General features: G+C 47.7%; 2 protein-coding genes across 5 annotated transcripts; one reads left to right on the top strand and one right to left on the bottom strand.

Moving 5' to 3' along the window:
• Positions 1-2,431: 2,431 nt before the first annotated feature.
• On the bottom strand, positions 2,432-8,825 carry ATP5PD (ATP synthase peripheral stalk subunit d). Of its 3 annotated transcripts, none has more exons than XM_082604732.1 (6): positions 8,734-8,825; positions 5,690-5,811; positions 5,311-5,407; positions 3,078-3,149; positions 2,777-2,839; positions 2,432-2,633 (listed from the first exon to the last, which is right to left on the bottom strand). In XM_082604732.1, exons 1-6 carry the CDS (start codon positions 8,749-8,751, stop codon positions 2,502-2,504), a joined length of 504 nt encoding a protein of 167 aa, XP_082460858.1. In that variant the 5' UTR covers positions 8,752-8,825; the 3' UTR covers positions 2,432-2,501. The 3 variants fall into 3 exon arrangements, with proteins under 3 accessions (XP_082460858.1, XP_082460859.1, XP_082460860.1); XM_082604733.1 differs by lacking the exon at positions 8,734-8,825 and adding an exon at positions 7,714-7,790; XM_082604734.1 differs by lacking the exon at positions 8,734-8,825 and adding an exon at positions 7,714-7,782 and having other exon boundaries at positions 5,690-5,820.
• KCTD2 (potassium channel tetramerization domain containing 2) lies at positions 7,914-23,460 on the top strand. Of its 2 annotated transcripts, none has more exons than XM_082604730.1 (6): positions 7,914-8,379; positions 9,995-10,103; positions 12,362-12,453; positions 17,179-17,274; positions 19,374-19,499; positions 20,615-23,460. In XM_082604730.1, the coding sequence occupies exons 1-6, from the start codon at positions 8,041-8,043 to the stop codon at positions 20,642-20,644; spliced, it is 792 nt and encodes a 263-aa protein (XP_082460856.1). In that variant the 5' UTR covers positions 7,914-8,040; the 3' UTR covers positions 20,645-23,460. The 2 variants fall into 2 exon arrangements, with proteins under 2 accessions (XP_082460856.1, XP_082460857.1); XM_082604731.1 differs by lacking the exon at positions 20,615-23,460 and adding an exon at positions 20,372-20,523.
• The last annotated feature ends 495 nt before the right edge of the window (positions 23,461-23,955 follow it).

Below are 23,955 nucleotides of genomic sequence, written 5' to 3'. Positions count from 1 at the left end.
TTTTTTAAAGGATGGACAGCTTGTAGTTGGATTTTAGCTGACCCAGTTTGAATTATTGTCTTCTAATAGGGGTCTTTACTGATCCATAGTCATCCTAAGTACGTTTGGTTCTGTATTTATGCTACTTACGTTTTTGCTGATTTAACTTTTGCTGTATAGGATGTACTTTTCTCTCTTGTGATTTGAAAAGCATAATCCTATCTTACTAGTGATTTTTTTTTTTTTTTTTTTGCGGTACGCGGGCCTCTCACTGTTGTGGCCTCTCCCGTTGCAGAGCACAGGCTCCGGGCGCGCAGGCTCAGCGGCCATGGCTCACAGGCCCATCCGCTCCACGGCATGTGGGATCTTCCCGGACTGGGGCATGAACCCGTGTCCCCTGCATCGGCAGGCGGACTCTCAACCACTGCGCCACCAGGGAAGCCCTACTAGTGATTATTTTTAATGTAAAATCAATGCATGCTCAATGCAAAACCTTCAAACGATTCAGGATAGAAAACTTAAAAGTGCCCCAATCCTTCCTAAATGCCTTGGACTGAGAGCACGTTGTCAGTTTTTCACTGTTGTTTCTTCCTGAGTCTTCCAAAGGCTCTCCCTCAAGTGCTAGGGACCCCTCCCTTTATGTTACAAAACTTTCACAGGACTCATATTGCTTCTTCCCTTGAACACACGTTCTAACCACACTCCAAAAGCAAACTCAATGGCTTTTTCTAAGATTCCCATGTTTTCACTTGTCTGAATCCCTGTATCTTCGGCTGGATGGCTGGGTGCCAGTTCAATGATTCACAGCCTGGGGGCAGGGAGCGAATGGTACTCGTTTTGTGCATTAAAGTCTTTCTGGCAGTACTGCTGAACATCAGATTATGTTACGACTAAAGCAGCTCTAAGTGGAACATGCCTCGCCCCTCAATTACAGTTTACCTTTGGCCTAGCCCCTGCCCTACAAATTAGGGGTGATGGTGCCCCAGGCTTCCTCTATGTCCTTTAAGACTACATTATTTTGAGCATTATCAGCAACTGTTGATCTTCTCCAGTAAATTCTGGAATCTCTGGCAGAAGTGTCACAAAATTATTGGCCTGTGCACATTACCCTTCCCCTGGTAGGTTTTTTTTTTTTTTTTTGGACTTCATTGCTGCACATGGGCTTTCTCTAGTTATGGTGAATGGGGGCTACTCTTTGTTGTGGTGCGCAGGCGGTGGCTTCCCTTCTTGCGGAGCACAGGCTCTAGGTGTGCGGGTTCAGTAGTTATGGCTCACGGGCTCTAGAGCACAGACTCAGTAGTTGTAGCGCACGGGCTTTGTTGCTCTGCGGCATGTGGGATCTTCCCAGACCAGGGCTCAAACCCGTGTCCCCTGCATTGGCAGGCGGATTTCTAACCACTGTGCCACCAGGGAAGCCCCTCGGTAGGTTTTTCCTACAGGATTCAAGCCATATCAAGCCATGTCAAGCCAGATGCCTTTGCTTAGATCACTTTCTTACCAAGAAACTTCCCAGGTTATCTCATTTAATTCTCATTACAATTGTCATGTTTGTAAATGAGAAAAGGAAAGTCCCAAAATGGTAAACGATTAGTCTAGAACCAGCAACTAAATGGCCAAGGGCAGGCATAAACAATAGGCATACCAGGTCCTCTGACTTCAAGGGCAATACAACTTTTCCCACCACCTCATCTTACTTTAAACCACCTACATTTCCTGGCATTGCTCAGGAGTTCTGCTAACTACAATCAATACTAGCTTTTTTTTTGCGGTACGCGGGCCTCTCACTGTTGTGGCCTCTCCCGTTGCGGAGCACAGGCTCCGGATGCGCAGGCTCAGCGGCCATGGCTCACGGGCCCAGCCGCTCTGCGGCATGTGGGATCCTCCCGGGCTGGGGCACAAACCCGCGTCCCCTGCATCGGCAGGCAGACTCTCAACCACTGCGCCACCAGGGAAGCCCTATACTAGGATCTTTTTAAATGAAACGATGGAATTAAAATAATTTCCTATGTTCATATACAAAGCTCTAACAGGTTTTAACTTTGTGACAAAATTTCTTTTTATACCACATTTAAACTGAAGAGCTGAAGCACAGAAAAGTAGATCCCTGCTGCTACTCGCCCTGCTGTTACACCTGCATGTGACTTACTGATGGACACGGAGCAGGAAGCACTCCCTAGGAATCAGTGGTTTGAAAGCAAAGAGAAAGTTCAAGGCAATCAGTAGATAATGATTCCTCTTTACCATATTCCAGTGAAAAACAGTCATCGACCCTACTGTTATTTGGTACAATTTCAGCAGCCCTGGGGGCTCAGTAATTGGCTCCTACAGGCCCTCACCATTAGGCAACAGCATACACCTATGGGCATACCTTTCCATTTTAACAAAAACTCCGCTCCCAGTGAGGTAACTCCAGAGTTTAACTATCTCACCCGCAAAGGAGCAGACACACACAGCACTATATAATTATTTTTAATGTCCAGAGTTTATAATTCAAGGGCCAGAGCTTTCTCCCAGACTCAAGTTTACAATTGCTCAATTGGCTGGTGAGGCCAGTAGGGATACTTCTTCTTATCTAATTTGGTGTCTGGGAAGACTTCATTCAAGTCCTCAATGGTCATCTGATCAAATGGAATTATGTTCTTCATCTTCTCCAGCTAGAAAGAGACGGGAACTGGGTTAAGATAAATAGGGCTGCAGAGATGCAAAAAAGAATCCAAGGCAGGTTACCCCCACTAGGTGAATAATGTGTGGCCGTGAAAGAGAGGAAATATAGGCAAAGGCCAAGGCTCATCCTTACCTCTTTCTCGTATTCCTCAATCCTGGTCTTAGAGAGAGACACAAACTCAGCACAAATTTTCACCTTTTAAGAGAAGGGAGAAATTCTGTTTACAGAAATGTTATTGTACAGTATGTACTCCTTTGCTGGTTTCTTTCACTCACAGAATTATTTTGAGGTTCATCCATGTTACTGCGTTTATTAATAGTTCATTCCTTTTTATTGATCCTTTAAAGTCACTCCACCTTAACCTTACTAGGAAGAAACAGAACTGTCAGGAATTAAGAGAATTTTAGAATAAATAAGAGCCTCAAATACTTACATCATTTTTTTCTTCAGCATCCACCTGGGCAGTATATTTATCCTCCGGCATAGGAACCTTCAGGGCATTAAACTACAAAACAGTGACAGTGAGTTGTCGTTAACATAACCAAGAGCCCCCCTAAAAGGGCTCAAAGCTGCTAATCATAATAGAGCGTATAAAAACACATTCTCCATTCGGGGAGGAAACCAGAATGCATCTAGGGCGTCATAGTGGAAAGGGTACTAGACTACCAATGGAAGCTCAAGGTTCTTCTCTGCCCCATCACTAACTAACTGGAGACCTTGGACAATTCTTTATTACAATGAGCTTCAGTTTCTTCACTTGATAAAGAGAGTTGGACTTGATGACCTCAAAGAACCCTGCAATTCTAAAGAAATTCTGATTTTTTTTTAAAGAATTCTGCATTTTATTGCACTCAAGTAACATTGAACAGAAGACATTTACATTATTTTTAGAAAATCCATTGATGTTGCCCAGCTCGGCATATACTTGTAAAAGACAAGGCTCATTCATTGAGATATTTGGAATTGGAAAGTATTTGAAGTTGACCACAGCATAATGAATCCTCAATGTCCAGAGGTCTAGAGATGATTATATACAAAAATCCAGCAAAATTTACTTTACACATTTATCAGTTCTATGTCACTCCTAAGTTTCCCTAAAACATATGGCTTTATAAAAAGTAGTGTTCTAGGACTTCCCTGGTGGCGCAGTGGTTAAGAATCCGCCTGCCAATGCACGGGACACGGATTCGATCCCTGGTCTGGAAAGATCCCACATGCCGCGGAGCAACTAAGCCCGTGAGCCACAACTACTGAGCCTGCGCTCTAGAGCCCATGGGCCACAACTACTGAGCCCACATGCCACAACTACTGAAGCCTGCACGCCTAGAGCCCTTGCCCCGCAACAAGAGAAGCCACCGCAATGAGAAGCCTGCGCACCGCAATGAAGAGTAGTCCCCGCTCGCCGTGACTAGAGGAAGCCTGCGCACAGCAGCAGAGACCCAACGCAGCCAAAAAAAAGTAGTGTTCTATAATTCACAATAGAAAGAGCTTTATTAGATTTTGAGTAGCAACTCTGTATTACCCAGATCACAGGTTTAGAAAATTATTGTTTTTTTACTAATGTATTACTTTGGGTTTCACTACACTATGGTTCAGTATTACTTATTACAGCGTAACAATGCTCTCTAATGATAAATATATAAAATCTCTTCGATTTTCATCTTTTTAAAAAATTTATTTATTATTATTATTATTATTTTTGGCATGCAAGATCTTACTTCCCTGACCAGGGATTGAACCTGTGCCCCCTGCAGCGGAAGTACAAAGTCCTCACCACTGGACCGCCAGGGAAGTCCCCTGATTTCTCTTTTAAAAGAAACCGTAGTGGACTGGCGTAAGTCATGTTTGCATAATGGAGATGGAGGAGATGGTCTCCTTAGAAGACAGCTTAGTGTTGTAGCCCCATCACTTAGCACTGCACATGGCAGAGTGGGCCCTCAATAAGCAACTGTTGAATCAACAAACAAACTACGGATGTTGAAATTTAACATCAGAAGAGGATAGGTGAGCAAGAGATCACAGCTACAAGGGACAGTAAAAAAAGACAGCAGAGAAAAGAGGAAAACAGTAAAAGGGTAGAAAAATAATGTTACATTTGTTCTAAAAGGAGACAGGTGGGGAGCTAAGAAGGAACTCAGAGTTGGGCAGAAACGTCCAACTCAAGAGCCCTCTGGCTCCCAGGTTAAGGCTCTGCCATACTGTTTCCTTGGATAAGAAACCTGAATGAAGAGATCCTGAAGTTGGGCTTCCCTGGTGGCGCAGTGGTTGAGAGTCCGCCTGCCGATGCAGGGGACACGGGTTCGTGCCCCGGTCCGGGAGGATCCCACATGCCGCAGAGCGGCTGGGCCCGTGAGCCATGGCTGCTGAGCCTGCGCGTCCGGAGCCTGTGCTCCGCGGCGGGAGAGGCCACAACAGTGAGAGGCCCGCGTGCAAAAAAAAAAAAAAAAAAAAAAAAGAGACCCTTTAGTCTCTGCACCTATTTACCATTTAAATCTATCATCACAAGACCTCTGGCCACACCCATCTCTCCTGAGCCTCCTTTGGATTCTGGGTGTTAATTCCACCCCTCTTTCCTCCCTGTCATCCTGCATGTGTAGTTGTCCACCATCCTGCTCCCCAAGCAGGACGTGTTACAAGACCAGATCTTTAATTGCCTGAAGTCTCACCTTCTTCTCAAAGTCATCCACCAAGCCAGCCTTTGCCACAGTGGCCTTGTAGTAAGCCCAGTCGATAGCAGGTGGCTTCTCAGGCAGAGCGGCCAACCTGATCACGTAGAAAAGCAAAAGTTAAGATTGTTCCATGAGTAACAAAAAATTCACACAGCAATTTCCCTGTTCCTTATTCCTATGGCCTGGGGCTATCATCACACTCTTCCCTTGGAGGGAGATCAAAGGAATGCAAAAAAATTACTTGTATTTGGAAAATGCATGGTTTCTTTATACTTTCTGCCGGAAGAACATCAAAAATTCATGTGCAATTCCAAAGCACATTTTGTTTCCACATTAAGTGACAGGTTAAGAGGCTCCCTCTCAGCAAGGTACTGACCTGGAGGTGAGGATCTCATTCCAGGATTTCAGGGAGTTAGCAACAGCCTTCTGGTTGCGGGGTATGATCTCCCCAAAAGCTACCCAGTCGATGGCTTTTAGAGCAAGTTTCCGTCCAGCCATCTAGAGATCCTAGAAAATAAAACTGGTCAGATCAAAACAGGGCTCTTGGAGAGAATCGTCTGAAGGGCATCTTAGAAATATTCAGGTATTTCAGAAATAGATCAGCATCATATGAGTGGGTATATCTGTCAACTAAAGGAATTAGGATTACTAAATCAGAAGAGGAGGACAATTTACCTTTTCAAATTCAAGGTGTGCAACCTGGCATATAAATATAGTCTCTCCCCGCTAGATGGTCCTTCCTCTATTCCCCAACTCCTAACTTATCAAAGCCCAGTTCTCTAGTGTTTGCACTCCATGTACCTCTGGAAATACTGGTAATGCAATAGTCATGCATTACATAAAATAATTTAAATGCATTTCCACTCAGTTTGCGTTTTATTCACTGATTCTCCAGTGCACAGAACCTGACACATACCCCCATTTCAACAAGGCTTAGTTAAATAGGGCAGACTCTCGACCAAAATTTCATTACCTGAAAAATGGGGATAATAGCCCTGCTTACCTAAGAAGGCTGTTAAAAATATCAGATGTAGGGCTTCCCTGGTGGCGCAGTGGTTGAGAATCTGCCTGCTAATGCAGGGGGACACGGGTTCGAGCCCTGGTCTGGGAAGATGCCACATGCCGCGGAGCAACTAGGCCTGTGAGCCACAACTACTGAGCCTGCGCGTCTGGGGCCTGTGCTCCTCAACAAGAGAGGCCGCGACAGTGAGAGGCCCGCGCACCGCAATGAAGAGTGGCCCCCGCTTGCCACAACTAGAGAAAGCCCTCGCACAGAAACGAAGACCCAACACAGCCAAAAATAAATTAAAAAAAAAAAAAATATATATATATATCAGATGTAATTGTGCACATCAATTTGCCCTACAATCTTATACAAACTTAAGGGGCTCTCTACCCACTCCCTGTCAGATTAGTAATACACCTGCACCTTCCTATTCATGTCTGACGATCCCCTGCAGTGTTAGCACATACCCTGAGTATACTGGCAATACGCTTAAAAAAGGTATTCAATACATGTGTGAATGTGAGAGAAGATGGAAAGTGATTACAGCCATTTTTTTAAAAAAAACCAGGATAGAATATGGGAAAATAGTCAACTTAAACTAAATAAGATCAATGTCAAACATTAGGAAAAAGACTGAAATGTCAAAGGTCTTTACAAGTTATGGGGTGGATCACAAGGAAGATGGAAGAAATCTTCCCCCAGGATCTCAAGACACTCGTCCAACACCCGCCGCTTCCTTTCACTCTCAGGATAGCTTATGCTTCCTGGAGTGGAGGTGAGGGGCAGGTGACCTTTAAATACACCAGAGAAATAAGCGCCCTTACAGAGACTTTTCCAAGCACAGAAGATAGGCTTCATAAATGGATTGCTGTCTTTTATTTACTGCTGAATCCCCAGCGCCTAGAACAGATCTTGCACACAGGAGGTGCTCAGTGAATATTTGCTGAATCGGTAAATGAACCCTGCACTTGAGAAGCTCTGAAAGCTCCACACGCTCGAATGCTGAAACCTTCAGGAGGAGGGAAGGGCACAGCCCTCCAGCCTGCTGGGTGTCACTCAGCAAGCTAAAACTATCTCCCGGCAACGTTTCCGCAGCCTCCAAACCGGACTACTGAAGTCGGCCAGGCTGGGGTCGGCCTGGACGAGACAAGGTTAGTGGAAGCGCCTAAGTCAGAGGCGGTGGGGTCACAGACTGGCCCCTGCGACCTCGCGCTCGGGGGAGGGGAAAGGAAGGGAGCGCGGAGCAGCAGCTACAGCAGGGACACTCTGCCAGCGGGGCAACCGCAGGGCCCGGCGTCCTCGGTAGGGGCGCGACAAGGGTCGGGCCGAGGTTTGCAGGCGGCAGAGCAGAGGAACCCGCTGGGGTCGGACCTAAGGACCCAAACCTCACTCACCTTCACCGACCCCGGCGGCCCACAGTCCACAGCACCAAGGAACGGAAGTGGGTCACCCGGAAGGCCTCCCCTCAGCCAGCCCCAAAGCCAAGGGGGCGAGCCCTATTTCTCAGGTCAGCCAATAGCGATGGGGGTTGGTTCCGGAAGTCCCGTCCCCGAAGGCGGGCGCCTAGCCTCTACTGCCAGGGTCCCCGGGAGCTGGTTGGGGGCGCTCCCGTCCCTCTCCGCCGGCCCCTCCCCCGCCGATGGGCCGGCCCGGCTCTCCCTGCCAAGAGATGGGCCGGCCCGGCGGCGCGCGGGCAGCGGCGGCGGCGGTGGCAGCCCAAGATGGCGGAGCTGCAACTGGACCCGGCGATGGCGGGGCTGGGAGGGGGTGGCGGGAGTGGGCTGGGCGACGGGGGCGGCCCGGGTCGCGGGCCCCCCAGCCCTCGCCCCGCTGGCCCAACGCCCCGCGGGTACGGCCGCCAGCCCACCGCCGCCGCGCAGCCGCTGGAGCCGGGTCCCGGACCGCCCGAGCGGGCAGGGGGCGGTGGAGCCGCCCGCTGGGTCCGGCTGAACGTGGGCGGCACCTACTTCGTGACCACCAGGCAGACCCTAGGCCGGGAGCCCAAGTCTTTTCTCTGCCGCCTCTGCTGCCAGGAGGACCCGGAGCTGGACTCAGACAAGGTGTGCCCCGCCCTCGGGCGCGCCCCCGGCTTTCAGACCCCCTCTTTCCTCCTAGGCTTGTCCCCCGATTCCTGCAACACGCTTCTCACTGGCGGGCACCTCGGGCCGGGACCCCCTCCTCCTCCTCTTTCCCCGCCAGGCTAACCCCGGGGGCTATTCTCCCCCATCCTCAGGGGCACGCGGGCTTTCTCTCTGACGCCACCCTTCGTTCTCAGCGGCTCCTTCCCCACACTGTGCCCACCTTCACCCACGAGAACCCACTCCACACCCCTTCTCCGTATTCCTCTCTGCACCTCTCATCCCAGCCCCTCAGGTCTGCATGAGTTTTCCCCTGGCTCCTCGTCAGCCCCTCACCGCCTGTGCCAGATGCATCCAGAACTGGGTCAGGGTGAGCTAAGGCATCTTTGTAGCTTTCTCAGACTTCCTCTCGGACCCCTCTGCCAAGTTGGGTGAAAGCCTGGGTCTGATGATGGCTTCGACAGCTGCAGGAAGTGCTTCTCATGATATCATACTTCTTTCCTGTGGTCCTGGTCCCTGAGCTCCTATCTGGTAACTGTCATTGTTTTAGGTCGATATTTGAGATCAGATACGTTCCTTGGAAAGAGGTGGTCATTTGCCAGTGCAAACCTCAGCTGACCCGTTAAGACCAGGGAAAATGAAACCCAGAGAGTGCTGTTGGGCAAGATGCATGGCTGCTAACCAGAGAGTTGAGAGGTGACAGGACGCCTAACCCGTTTTCAGTTTGAGCTGTTGTCTGAGTTGTTTTTTTAACTTTACACGTTCATCTTTTAGTTTCTGACTTAAAAACATTGATCATTGCTTACAGCGCCTTGTATCCCATAGAGCACTTAGCTGTTACCTTGCAACAGAGCTAGGGTTGGGTAAACATTGGTTGATTTCATTTATTCATCTCCTGCCTCTCCTGTAATAAATCTCAGATTGAAGGAAACCTGTCCTGCCCTAACTTTAAAGAGTTTCCAAAACCTTGCTTATTCTAAAGGAATTATTTGATCTACCCCAAATTTTCCTTGTTGCAGTAGAAGCCAGTTTCTTCTTGTTCCCTTTACTGTAAAGATGAGTAGGATTAAAACTGCTCAGAGCCAAGTCCTGGCTGTGCCAAGCTTCCTGTGGGCACAGATCTGGAGTGTGTGAGTTACAGCTGCCAATGCAGACTCCCACTGTTGTTGGCCCTGAGCTCTGGAGCATTGCCAACTGAACAGAGGTTTTCTTAGAATTAGGAATGTGATTCAGGGACAATAGAGAAGTCAGAATGTCCATCTCAAGCAAAAATTTAGATCATGCAACTATGGCATTTTCTTCCTCGGTTTCTTTATAACAAGTATCCCAAAGGAAGAATGTTGGTAATTGCGTCAGAATAAAAATTTTAGAAGTTCAAGTTAATGCCTAGATGATGAATATGACTGTACATCTGTAACACCCTCCCTGAAATGATCTTGAAGCACAAGATACATAAAACTAGGCTTCTTGCCAATAGTTTGTGATAAATATCTAGCAAAACTTGCCCGCTCACTTGTGAATTGTGACAGAGAGGTGGAAACCCTGCCCTGACTTAGCCGGAAAGCTCCACAATGATACCCTTATGTTTGGTTGGCAGGACGAGACAGGGGCATATCTGATTGACAGGGACCCTACCTACTTTGGTCCTATCCTGAACTACCTCCGCCATGGGAAGCTCATCATTACGAAGGAGTTGGCAGAAGAAGGTAAGAACGATGTTTGCGCTGGGCGTTTTCAAAGTTCAGGTCAAATCTTTAAAGCTGTTTCACAGATTTGAAATTATTTTTCCCACAGATTTTATTTTATTTTATGTTTTTCTGGCCACGCCGTGCGGCCTGTGGGATCTTAGTTCCCCAACCAGGGATTGAACCCGTGCCCCCTGAATTGGGAGCGAGAAGTCTTAACCACTGGACCGCCAGGGAAGGTTTTCATCAAGGTTTTGAGGTTTTCATCAAGCTCGTGTGCAGTAGATAGTGTAGGAAAGCTTTACGAAAATAAATAGGGAGCCTCCAATTACCTAGTCTCGTCTGAGAGGGTCTTGAAGGAGCCCCTTTCGGTTCGCTTCAGCCTCCTTCGGGAGAAGGAAGCTACGTAGCTCAGCTTTGGAGATAGCTTTGGAGTTTTTTCTGAACCTGCAGAATTGTCAGGACCCCTTTTTACATTTACTTATTACTAGCAGTGAATGTCCACAGCCTGAAGCAACAAATCTCTGACATTTAGCTATTCATACTTTCAATTTTAGTTTGAACTTGCAGCTGTAAAAAAAATAATAATAAAGGCTTGGCCTCATTTCTTTTAAGACTGGTCTCATGCTTCCTTGTAAATTTTTGCATCTGACCTAATTCATTCTCCAGCCCGTTGTCAGGTGCATCGTTATTTGACTCATCTTTTTGGTTTGTAGAGCATTTGGACTGTAAGTGGGTCTAGACGTCTTTCTAAAAGGCTGTCTTGGGGGTGGGATAGGGAGGGTGGGAGGGAGATGCAAGAGGGAGGAGATATGGGGATATATGTATACGTATAGCTGATTCACTTTGTTATACAGCAGAAACTAACACACCATTGTAAAGCAATTATACTCCAATAAAGATGTTAAAAAACATAAAAATAAAAAAACAAAAGGCTATCTTGGTCTCACTGAGGCATTCAGTTGAAGACTGGGGCCTTTCCCTAGAGCCAGGGCACCCTGACCTGGGAGCTTTAGCTCTGCGTGAGAAAGCTGTAATGGCCGTGCTAATTAATGAAGTGGCTGCAGAACACTGCTGTTAAAACCAGTCAAAAGAGGAATCACTCTCCCCTTTTTTTTAAATGCCCCCTCCCTTTTTTTTTCCTTAACATTTCAAATGCATACAGAGTAATGGGAATAGTGCAGTAAATTCCACCCACCATCCAGCTTCAGCAATTACCAACTCATGGGTACTCTTGTTTCTTGAAAAGAGGAATCTGAAGCATCTTTTCTAATGCCTTAAAAAAATTCATTTTGAAATAATTTCAAATTTAGAGAAAAGGGCAAGAATAGTACAAAGAACTCCGTTTACCCAGATTCACCAATTTTTAACATTTTTTGGTCATATTTGCATTACAATTCATTCTCTCTTTCCTCCTCCCCGCTCTTTTTCCTCTCCCTCTTCTAGTTTTTATTTCAGAACTATTTGAGACTAGGTTACAGACTTCACCCGTTAATGCTGCAGTGTGTATTTCTCAAGAACAGGACATTCTCTCACATAACCACAATACAGTTACCAAATTCAGGAAACTTAATATTGATGAACACCTTAACTATAGCTTATATTCTAATTTTATCAGTTGTTCCATTAATGGTATTCATAGCAAATTTTTTTCCTAGCGCAGGATCACACATCCCATTTAGTTATCCTGTCTTAGGCCTTTGATTTTGTTTAGCATGGGATTCTTTTTTTTGGATTGAACCCAGGGCCATGGCAGTGATAGCTCCGAGTCCTAACCACTGGACCGCCAGGGAAGTCCTGTGCATGGGATTCTTTCAATGACTGCCTTTTATATTGTTCAAATAATAAGCATCTTGTTAAATTTGGTCCACATAAATTTACACACACACACACACACACACAGACCTTTGGTCATTTTTAGGACAAACTAGGTAGAAATTGCAAGCTCAAGAGTTGTCCAATGGGACTAGTTCCAGGACCTAAGTGACATATGGTAAAGGTGTCCTGCAGCTCACGGGCAGGTGCAGGGAGAGCAGGGGACGGTGCCGGGTGGGAAACTGCAGGGGTGAAACGGAGTAAACAGAGCGCTGTTGACTCACTGCCGTTGGGGAAAAGGTCGCGGGTGCACACCAAACCGAAAGAAACAGTTCCCAGGCTGCAGGAGATAGACTAGACTTGCATTTGAAAGATGGAGTCCTTAGCAAGCTCATGAACTCCAGCCTCTTCCTGCCAGTTTCTGGGGAATTGACGCACATCTAACTACAGTTGGGCCCTTCTAGGTGTGCTGGAGGAAGCGGAGTTTTACAACATTGCGTCTCTCGTGCGACTTGTTAAGGAAAGGATACGGGACAACGAGAACAGAACTTCACAGGTAATGGGTCTTGAACTCTTAAGGGGAAGATATCCCGAGTGGCTCTCTTTGTCCATGTGTCTGGGTGTGATTCGAAATGGATGATGTGCTGCTTGGCCAGAGCCCTGCCTTTCCCCATAGAGCCGGAGGTCTCTGTGCGGAACACTGTCCGTCTGCCAGACAGACAGCGTGTACTCTGCCAGACTTGTTCAGAACAAGGAAACAGAGGAGAAGAAATCACAAAGAAGACGAAACAGCCCCAAGTCCCCTTAGAAGAGCGGGAGGTTGTGGCTGCTCTCCATCTGGCAGTGGGGGGAGCCACTGCACTTGAGGTTCAGAGCCTCTTCTTTCCGGCGGAGTATCTGTCTCCCTTCATGTCCGCGTGGAGACCAAACAAGGTCTTGCTTCCGCCTGTTGGCTTCTGTTTATTAGGACCAGCCTTCAGCCTGTGGCCCTGTCACATCCAGCTTCTGACAGCCTCTTGAAACCAGTCATGGCATAGACTTTGCAAGTGGCTTGTGAATCATGCTTCTAAGAAAATACTATCAAGCTTCTCTTTTTATTATGAAGACTGGATTTTTTTTTTTTTTTTTTTTGTGGTACGCGGGCCTCTCGCTGTTGTGGCCCCTCCCGTTGCGGAGCACAGGCTCCAGACGCGCAGGCTCAGCGGCCATGGCTCACGGGCCCAGCCGCTCTGCGGCATGTGGGATCCTCCCGGACCGGGGCACGAACCCATGTCCCCTGCATCGGCAGGCGGACTCTCAACCACTGCGCAACCAGTGAAGCCCTGAAGTCTGGATTTTTATGTTAACTTAGTAGATATGGTAACAAAAATCAAACAGAATTTGCCACATAGTTTGAGAACAGAATGGAAGGCAGTGAGGCACTCTTATCTCATTTCATGTCGCATCACCCATCATGTGTCTTAAGTAAGTGGCCACAGTAGCTTCTGTTAGGCCCTGGGGACCCCAACTGATAGGAGAAGGTCCACGCCTTCAAGAAACTTAAAGTCTAGCAAGAAACACAGACACTCCCTTTCATGTACTTAGGCTCTATTTTAAGAGAGTTTAGCTGCAGTAACGGGGCAGAGTTGGACTCTAGCATGACTTGCCTCTTATCCCGTCAGATACCGGTGGTGGTCGCTTTCTTGAGATCTAATCTATTGCAATATAGAATTTTCCTTGAAATAAGAAGGCAGTATGTTCCTTTTCAAAAGTAAAAAATAGTTCCTTGCTCTTTCTGTGTTAGACTTCATATGTCAAAATTTTTCTGGCTCTAAATGGAATTATCTGGATGAATAACGGACACCTATGATAAAAAATGAACTCTTTTATACATTTTATCTCCAGCACTTTGCAAAGGTGGAAAGAAGGGCTTATTCATTTAGTTCTCTTACATCTGCCCGATGGCTGAAAGAATCGCAGGCTCAGCGGCCATGGCTCACGGGCCCAGCCGCTCCGCGGCATGTGGGATCTTCCCGGACCGGGGCACGAACCCATGTCCCCTGCATCGGCAGGTGGACTCCCAACCACTGCGCCACCAGGGAAGCCCTGAAAGGCTCCTTTTTAATGTTCAAAGATGAACTTGTATTTGGTTTGCAGATTACCATATGAAATATTATCTAGTGTCACCAAGCTTTCTGCCATTTCATAGTATATTTACATGGCATCTTTCACTATTATAGATACTTAATAGATCAGACATTCTGAGAGTATTGCCTCATCCTCAGTTTTCCACATTCCAAAAAAACCCCTTTGATTGCTTAATATAAATATTGATGGTACCATAGAGTATGTCATTTGAAACCATTCGAATCATGGCCCCTGAACACCCGCAGTTCTTTGCCATTAGCAAATTCCTTGAGAGCATCGTTAGATTTCTATTTGATGACAGCAGTTAATTAGTTCTCTAGATTCTGAGGCTTGTGGATTTATACCCAGTTGGAAGCCTTTTTATTCTAGGAATGTCAAGACCCTTTTGATGTTAATTGATCTTTCCATCTGTCCTCTTTATTTAGTGGAACTCTGGGCAATGGATTTGATGTTGTTCAATGACGTCCCCTTTTGCATTTGTCCCACGTGGCTCTAAAGCTGAGTTTGGATTTCCGTGGCTGTCCCTTCAAACACGTTATCTCCTTCAACTTGTCTGCGTTGAAAGGAGACACACGTGGCAGACGATAGGGCGAAGCCCGAGATGTGGGGGACCTACTCTGCCCTTTCTCAGTGACCTCACATCTCTTTTAGTGGCTGCCACCATTCTATTACTCTGCTGTCCTTGGTAGTATTTTTTCCTAGGTGATTAATCTTGGTGCATTTGAGAGCACCAGTGGTTGACTTTGGAAGAGAAGAATAAAAAGGAGGCAGTACAGATATCTTCAGTGCCGGGGACTTTGACAGCTGTGGCCACTATCAGGTCTTTTGGATGCTCTACATCTTATAATATAAAACATCTGGTTGTTTCCGAAATGCATGGCTAGAGTAATTGAAATTGTCAGAAGATTTGTCCTATATTTCACATGGAAGAAAATTATTTTTACCTTAGCACCTTGTTTAATAGTAGCTGTACCTCATTTAGAAGGACAAAGTATACAAAAAAGATTATAATGTTGTCAGGCCGATCTGGGCTCAAGTCCCAGCTCTACCTCCAATCCACTTAATCGCTGTACAGCTTGGGCAAGATACTGTGCTCCGAACACCAGTGTCCCATGTGTAGAAGGAAGCCAACACCTGCCTTCCAGGACTGCAGTGAAGACTAGAAGAGAAGGGTGTAACACTTGGGGCTTGTAGCACTCGGTGATCAGTAGCTGCTTTTATTTATCCAGTATTCCCCAAGTGGTTCTAAAACGAATTTTCTAGGTAGCTGAAGCCAGCTTGTCCTTTTGAAAAAGTGTTAAGTTTTCATCATTCTTAAGGAAACAGTCCGTATTTCCTTAAAATCCAGTTGAACATAACTGACTCCTTTCTCCATGACCAGGAGTCATTGTTATGAACCTGGGTTGCTGTTTGTGCCTTATGCCCTCTGGGATGGGCAGTGAGTGTGCAGCTTTGCACCCAACACTGAATGGTCCCAGATTGCTAAATACCGAGTCCTCCTGTGTGCCTGTAATTGTCCTTCTGGGAACTGGAACTTCCATCTGGCAAGCTTGCCTCCCTGCAGCCACCCTGGCTGTCTCGTGACTGGCGTCTCGTCCCCCATGGGCCAGATCATAAGTGTCAGTGAAGTGTAGGGGCCTTAGTGCTATGGCTCTGGGGCATCCATTTCAGTTGCTCTGCCTTTTGGCTTTAGGTTCTAATTTATGTTCTAGAGAGTTGAGTCTTGCCAGCAAATGGCCTTTCTCTGAATCTTTGACACCAACTGGGTGACCAACAGTTCAATCCTGCCCTTACCCTGACCACCCAGAGTCAGCGTCAGACTCCACGGGTCTCAGGTGCCAGTCGTAAGTCTGGGTCCCCAGCCGCCTGCACTCTGTCTGGCTTGGCGACAAATTCGGGGGCTCCCACAATGCCCCCTTCACGTTCAGTAATTTACTAGACTAACTCGTGGAAATCAGGAAATGCTCTACTTACTATAGTTTATTATGAAGGATGCAAATGAACAGCCAGATGAAGAGATTCATGGGGTGAAGTCCTAAAGGGTCCTGAGCACAGGAGCCTCTGTCCCCGTGTAATCAGCACGCGCCACCCCCCAACTGCGCAACACACGGATGTGTCTGCCGACCTGGAAGCTCCCTGAACCCCGTCACTTAGGAGTTTTTCAGGACGTTCCATTTGGTAGGGAAGGTTGATTATATCACTGGCCTTTGGTAATTGAACTCAATCTGTAGTCCCTCCCCCTTCCCCCAGGGTCACAGGATGGGGCTGAAAGTTCTAATCCTCTAACTCCCTCAGTCTTTCCGATGACCAGCTCATTAGCATACAAAAACACTCCCCTCCATTTATTTGTTTGTTTGTTTGTTTGTTTTGGTTGCAGCATGAGGGATCTTTTAGTTGCAGCATGCGGACTCCTAGTTGTGGCATGCATGTGGGATGTAGTTCCCTGACCAGAGATCGAACCCGGGCCCCTACATTGGGAGCGAGGAGTCTTACCCACTGGACCACGAGGGAAGTCCCCAAAAGACACTTCTGTCACTCAGGAGTTTGCAAAGGTTTTAGGAGGTCTGTGCAAGGAACCAGGAACAAAGACCAGATATTTTTTTATTATACGCATATCTATAACAGGAATGTTACCATGTAACACTGAAACACTTCCAGGTAGCTTCAGCAGAGGGTAGAATAGCTTGAACATGTGTGCATTATGGGGTCCCTATTTAATGTATTATTCCCATATATAAGGTATCATTCTGAATAAACCAAGATATGGTCTGCATTTTCAGCATGTATGTCAGCTATAGTGACCGAAGAAGAAAATGTGGCTTTCTTGTCCAGAGCAGTTTCACTCTTATTTTCTACTTTGGGAAATAGATGAAGTCTTCAGTTTATCAGCATGGTCACTCACATAATTCATCCCTCCAGAGTTCAGGATTCTTTTATTTTATTCATGTTCTTGGACCCCTTATTTTCTTTCTTGGGTAAGTTTTTATTGAAAAACTACAGTGCTGCTTGCAAAGGGGATAGTGGGTGGCCACCAAGAAAAGAATTCCAAGCAAACTCCTTTCCAGTCTTTATTTTTTGGAGAGTCTCACCAAGGCAGCTGCAAACTGCTGTGCCCTTGAAACCGGTCCTCAGAGTCTGTGTGTGGTTGTCACAGGGCCCCGTGAAGCACGTGTACAGAGTCCTGCAGTGCCAAGAAGAGGAGCTCACGCAGATGGTGTCCACTATGTCTGACGGCTGGAAATTCGAACAGGTAATGTTTCTTTCGTGGGAGCAGCCCTGTGTCTCAGCCTCGGAGCCAGTCGCCGTCTGTAGCCAGTTAATCACCCTGGGAGTCGGGTGGGGGCCAGATGTGGTCCTGTTCCAAAATGGAGAAAGAGCCACTCCGCGTGGATTCTTTGCGTGGTAGACGTGATGAGTTGGGGAGAACTGAGGGTAGTCTTGTGTCTCCCAGCTTCGTATCGAGAGTTTCTGCGTGGTTCTGCCCAGAGAGAGCCAGCCAGCTTGTTTAGGCTTGAAAGTGCTTCTCTGGGCTTTTTTCCCTCAGAGGGATTCCTTTCAAAAGTGCTGTGTTTATAAAGCAGAAACTAACACACCATTGTAAAGCAATTATACTCCAATAAAGATATTTTTTTTTAAAAAGTGCTTTGTTGACACATTCTAGATTAAGTAGCTAAAGAAGACTAGGGTTTAGCAACAACCCTCCCTTTGCTTATCCCAGGGTCAGATCTTCATCATTCCGAGTATGTGCGCCATCCCCCGTGCACGGCGTAGTGAACAGCTGTGATGTGAAGGGATCAGACATCAAGGAGGGTGGCGAGGTCCTTTCCATTCACTCTGTGGGTTTCTCTTCTTTAGCTTTGTGCTTGTGACCGAGGCATCAAAACAGTGTCTGAGAGCCAGAATTTTACTGCTTTCTTCCATTAGATGGCAGAATTGTTCATCTGTTGTCTTCAAAACACAGGGAGGCTGAGCATGAATAGAATGACTGTGTTATAAATTCAATGAATCATGCCTGTTTTTAGGTAGAGTTTAAGAGGTCGGCTGAACTGTCACCATAAGCTTACCTTCTTAAATAAGAGTTACTCTATGTGTTAACAGTATTATGTTATAGATCAAACACACAGGTGTCTCTGTCTTCAGGACCAATACTGGATGATTCCTCACACTTAGCTCCACTGCAGAATCAGTGCTACCTGTATGTGTCAGCCTAGTTCTTGTTCAGGTGTTCTTGTTCAAAATGTCACCATACTTCCACTCCAGAAGTGTTTTTTCCCTGGTATAAAGTTTCAAAGACAAAGGATATTATAACAACTTTTTTTTTTTAATAAAAATTTATTTATTTATTTTTGGCTGCATTGGATCTTCATTGCTGCACTCGGGCTTTCTTTAGTTTTGGCGAGCCGGGGCTCCTCTTTGTTGTGGCTCGCAGGCTCTAGAGCTCAGGCTCAGTAGTTGTGGCGCACGGGCTTAGTTGCTCCGCAACACGTGGGATCTTCCTGGACCAGGGTTTGAACCTGTGTCCCCTGCCTTGGAAGGTGGATCCTTAACCACTGTGCCACCAGGGAAGTCCCTATAACAATTTTTTTAAAACTGTTCTTTGTGAAACTAATGAATAATTTATCCTGTTTTTCTCATCTTATTGATGTGCTGTGGGAGGACCAAATCTGCTCCCTTTGACTCCATTACACGGAGGAGGAAGTTAAGGCCCAGGAAAGCTGAGGTGTCCATAGCGCGGTCATACAGCAAGTCAGTCATGGTCTTCCGACTTGAGGCCTTGTGGACTTGCCAGGATGACCACACCCTCAGGCTCAGCTTCTCCCTCTCTGCATCTGTATTTCCTCTTTAGACTAGAGCCTGAGTTCAATTCACCAAAAAGGTTAGAAGTCCCAGCAGCATTTGGCTTAGAGTAGCTGTTCAGTGACTCTCGTGTGGTGCTTTCCAGAGCCTCCCGAGCACCAGTCTCCTGTCTAGGACTTCTGCTTAAAGATGAGCCAGCTCTGTGTAGGTGTTCTGGCTGAAGCAAGTGTCCGTTTTCATTCACAGAAGCATTCTATTTCCCCTCAATGTTTGCTAGAAGGAATAATGTGACCGTATCAATCCTGGCTGCTGCCTTTGGCACTGTTTCAAGTGCTTGGGTGAGGGGACAGTGGCAGAACTCACACTTTTCTCTGGGGAAGCCTGGTGAACACCTGAGATCCAGTTATCCCCTGGGGCCTTGATAGATCCAGAGAATTCTTCATCCTTTGAGAAGCAAAACAAAAGTTCAATGAGGAGGAAGGTTTGATTTGTGTGGCACTTAAATATTTTAAGATCACTATTTGTATGTTCACCATATTCTTGTTTTATCAGCTAATCAGCATCGGATCTTCCTATAACTATGGAAATGAGGATCAGGCAGAATTCCTCTGTGTTGTCTCCAGAGAATTAAATAATTCTACCAATGGCATTGTCATTGAGCCAAGCGAGAAGGCAAAGGTAAGTCGCTTCACCGCACTTTCGTCTCTGACTCTTTGCTCCCAGCTTCTGCGCAGGCCTTGCCTGAACTGTTGCTCACAGGTTCTTCCCTTTCCTTCTCAAGCCAGTTTTGCATTTCCCCTTCATTTTGGCCTTTTGACTGTTGTAATTTTTTTTTTCTTGGCTGTGTTGGGTCTTTGTTGCTGCACGCAGGCTTTCTCTAGTCGCGGCGAGCGGGGGCTACTCTTCGTTGCAGTGTGCGGGCTTCTCATTGTCGTGGCTTCTCTTGTTGCAGAGCACAGGCTCTAGGCGCACGGGCTTCAGTAGTTGTGGCTCGCGGGCCCTACAGCGCAGGCTCAGTAGTTGTAGCGCACGGGCTTAGTTGCTCCGTGGCATGTGGGATCTTCCCAGACTAGGGAACGAACCTGTGTCCCCTGCATTGGCAGGCGGATTCTTATCCACTGTGCCACCAGGGGAGCCCCTGACTGTTGTAAATTAAATCAGGAATTTTGGAGCAGTGACAGAGGCTTTTAGTTAGGACACGTGAACCAAAATAGGGTAGTCTTTTCCCAGCCTCTGTCAAATCAATGAAAAAGCTTATGGCCATTAATTACTATAAGGTGAGAATTCTGAAACTCAAAATTGGAAAGTATTTTACCTTTATATTTTGAAACTGTTCTCTGTCTCTCTCTCTCTCTTTCTCTGCCATCTCAAGAGAAAAGGTGTTTGGTTACCTTTGTGATTCCCCCCGCCCCCTGACGCCCTGAAGTTACTGGAAAATGGTTGCACACTGTTATCTTTTTTCCTCCCCTGTGCCCCCTCGTACACAGACACACATACATGCTTCTAAATCATCAATATGTGGTGAGCCCGGACCGTGTCCTTTCTCACAGGGGACGTGGTCCAACAGCGCATAAACTTAGGCCTGGCCGTGTTCAGCAAAAGTCTGCAGCGCCTCAGGGGCGGTTGCCTGGCTTCCTGGGGTAACGGATTGTCGTGCTGCTCCACGGGGTCCAGTGGAAAGCGGCTCCGGGTCTCTTTCTCTTCCCTTGGCGGTCTGGTAAGCATCCGCCGCCCAAAAGCAGTCTGCATCCGGCCTCCAAGCCTCAGCCCTCTCCCCCACCTTCCCCTTCCAGATTCTTCAGGAGAGAGGATCTCGGATGTAAAGTCCGGAGTCCTAACCGACGAGAGAGCAACCCAGCAGAGCACCTCTGTGAAGTTAAATCTTGCTCCTGTACAGTAACCGAGCTACTGCAAAGCAAAGCTGAGCCTGGCCCCCGGTGGAGAAGTGTTCTGGGCAAAACCAAAGGAACCCCAGCCCCACCCACAGGAACCGGAAGACAGAGGCCGCTTCTGGCTGCAGAATACCTTTTCAGTACCTGCTTCTGTTTTCTTAGCCAGTGTTATAACAAATCTTTACAAGAGCAGCTGGGCCAGGTTCCCAGCTGGAGCTGATCTAGGGCTAGGGGGAGGGGAAGAGGAAGGCCTAGGTCTTTGCACATATGCTGTGCTTCAAGGAAGCTGGAGCAAACGAAGAGGTTTTTCCCTGTGCTGTGCCATGTTTCCACCTGAGTGGGCCATGTTGGACGTTGGCAGCCGCTTTGTAACACCATCTTTCCCCGCCCATGCACCCCAAAATAATGCAGCAGATTAGCTTCAGGTTGTTGAACGAAGGTTTGGTTAGAGTTGCCAGAGTACCCCACGTTCCTATGAACAAAGCCTCTTGGAGGAGGGGGAGGATAGGGTGTCCTTGGTTGTGGTTGGAGACTGGGGCTCGCAGCTCTGGATTCGGGGCACCCAGCTGCTACCATGTTCAGCTTTGCGTCGTTTGTCTCCAGCAGCCTGGACCCCCCAGATAGCTTGCTTTCTCCCCAAGAAGAGGTTTGAGGCAGGCGGCATTCTGCGCCAAATGAGACAGACAGACAGGCGCTTTAGGTAGTTGATGTAACTGCTTCTGCAGCCTTTTCTTGCCCTCCATTGGCCCATCTTCCTTCCCTGACTTTTTAAACTGGGGCTGAGGGTAAAGGGACTTTGGACCCTCGATGGCTTGGGGTGGGGATGGCTGTTTTCTTTGAAAGTTGCCAAATGTGTTATGTTGTAGTATCCAAAAGTGGTATCATTTTTGTGATTGTCTCTTGGAAATGCCTTGACCAAAAGTGCGATATTTGTGTCTCTTCTTGGTTTCTGACCTGGGCGGCATCAGTGAGGCCCGCCCCCCACCATCCTCCATAGTGTGTGTGGGTTTGCTGGGCAGTCTGAGGACTCCCCGATCTCTGACCTAGCCCTCACCACCACTTCTTTCTATGGAGTGCCAAGGCGTCGAGGATCAAACGCTGTTGGACCCAGAGGAGGAAAGCCCTCCTTTGGGCTGTGCCCTCAGAGCTCGTAACTGGACTCTCTAAGCTTTTGAGTCTCGATGAGCAGTCATGGAACGCAAAGGGGCCAGAGAATCCTGACTTTTCCCCGGGTGACTTTCTTAGGGTGGCAGATGGTCTGGAGGAGGGGGAGGTGCCCGTGGGGAATGCTCCATCCATAAAAGCTCCCTCAAGCCCATGGCTCCTGGGCACCTTCAAAGCTGAGGTTCTCTCTGCTCCACAGCTCAGATGCTTACTGCGTGGGTCTGGGGTCATGGTGTTTTGGAAATGACTATCGACTATGCCAAATGTCTTCTGAGCCTGTGACCTGCCCCCGCCCAGGTGGCCTAACTCTTCTCCAGGATTCGCGCGTTGCCCTCATGTGTCTGTGTAGAGTAGGGTAGAAGCGTGCATCCAGGGCGTCTGCTGACACGCCAGGTCTGCGCACCAACGTGAACGTGCACGTCGGCACCTCGGAAGTCTGGCCCGAGCCCAGGATTTTTACAGTTGTAAAATGTTAGAGGAACTTCTACCTACAATAAAAGCAGCCACCCCTTCAGAAAGGTGACAGATGTCCATCCTGTCATCTTTCAGGGAAAAAAAGAAAAGATTTTGACTGAGTCAAGGAAAAGCTGCTCTAAGTAGAACAGAACTAAGGGCGAGGTGCTCTTTGGCCGATTTGAATAAGAACCGTCAGACTGAAAGGAGGGAAAGCTGCTGCATCTGGGGCCTCGTGCCCAATCAGATTTGCTCTCTGGGGCTCACCTGACGATCACCTCTGGTCCCAAGCCAGCAAGAAGGAGCGAGGAGGCGTGGGCCAGCCCCTCAGGATGCCTTGTTTCTTTCATCATGCTTCTCAGAGGTCCACCGTGGAGCCTGCGAAAAGACTGCTGAGCCCCTTGCTATGTGATCTGAGGGACTAGAGAGCTGCCTTTCACCAGGTTTCCCTCCTCCCGGCAACCCCATGACAATTTCAGCTGTTCCAATGCTCCAGGAATCTGAGAGTGATTCGTTTCTTAAGGTTTCTGGAAAAGTATTTTACCCAAGCCCTTTATGAACCTAGTTGGTGTTTTTTTTCTTGAAAGCCTTCTCCCTCCGGGGGAGTAACTTCAGGCAGAGGTCTGGCCATGGGCTGGGGGGTATCACATGACCAGTGACCCACGCTCTCCAGCTGCCCAGGGCTGCCACGTGGGGAGTGTCTCCCTGCTTCCTTCCCTGCCCAGGTCCAAGGCCATGGGTGATGCAGGCCAGACCCAGGGAGCAGCCTGGCGTCTCCTGAGTGACCACCCCGAAGCCTGCTTCCATCGTCTCCTCAGAACCTGCTCTTTCTTGGCAGTGAAGCAGGGCCCAGCCTCCTCTAGAGTAACTTAGTTTCTGCACAATTTTAACTGATCTCAGGGGTGTCCGTGAGGTGCAGAGGAGGAAGGGACAGAGATGCTGAGGGAGGAGGGCTGAGGAGTCACCCACACCCGCCAGCATGGCCTTTGAGCCAGGCCTTAGGGACCATGCCTGTCACTTGTGGGTGCCCTTTGTTACCATTTGTGTGTTTGGATAAAGTCTGAAATGCTGTAACCCTTTTTTTTTTCCTCTGGTCAATAAAGACATGAAACAGACTTCTGAATCTTGAACCTTTGGTGTATGTTTTCCGATACTGCGAGCTCCCGGGTTCCCGGTGTCACTCACCATTGATGATTCTCAGGCTGTCCTCAGGAGATGAATTTCACTGCACCTTTTTCTAGCAGGGCTTCGTATAAAGCCCTGATTTCTCCTGCTGCTAAAACTGCCTGAGGGGGTGTTGGGCCTTCTTCCTCCTGGCTTTCATTTTACTGCATCTGAAAGGACCCGGAGAGTGCCCAGAAACAGAAGGTAGGGACAGATGGGCTTCCCACCAGAGAGCCAGAAAGAGACAGGGGGCGGGTACGAGGTGGTTTTTAAGGGAAAAACGTCTTCCAGGAAGAGAATAAGGGACGGGGTGCCCATTTTCTCTGCAAGGAAGAGGAGGAGTAAGAAACGTGAGGTGAGAATCAAGTCACCAGCACGTTAAGTATTGATCCCTAAGGCGCCAGGTGGGGTGTGGGATCCTCAAAAGGCGTTAGGTTGTCCCTCCTGTGGGGCGCTTACAG

Source organism: Mesoplodon mirus, assembly GCF_964341445.2.
Source record: "Mesoplodon mirus genome assembly, chromosome: 18".
NCBI classification, from domain to species: Eukaryota; Metazoa; Chordata; class Mammalia; order Artiodactyla; family Ziphiidae; genus Mesoplodon; species Mesoplodon mirus.
Note: the sequence above shows the minus strand (reverse complement) of the source record. Positions and strands in the feature narration are given on the sequence as shown.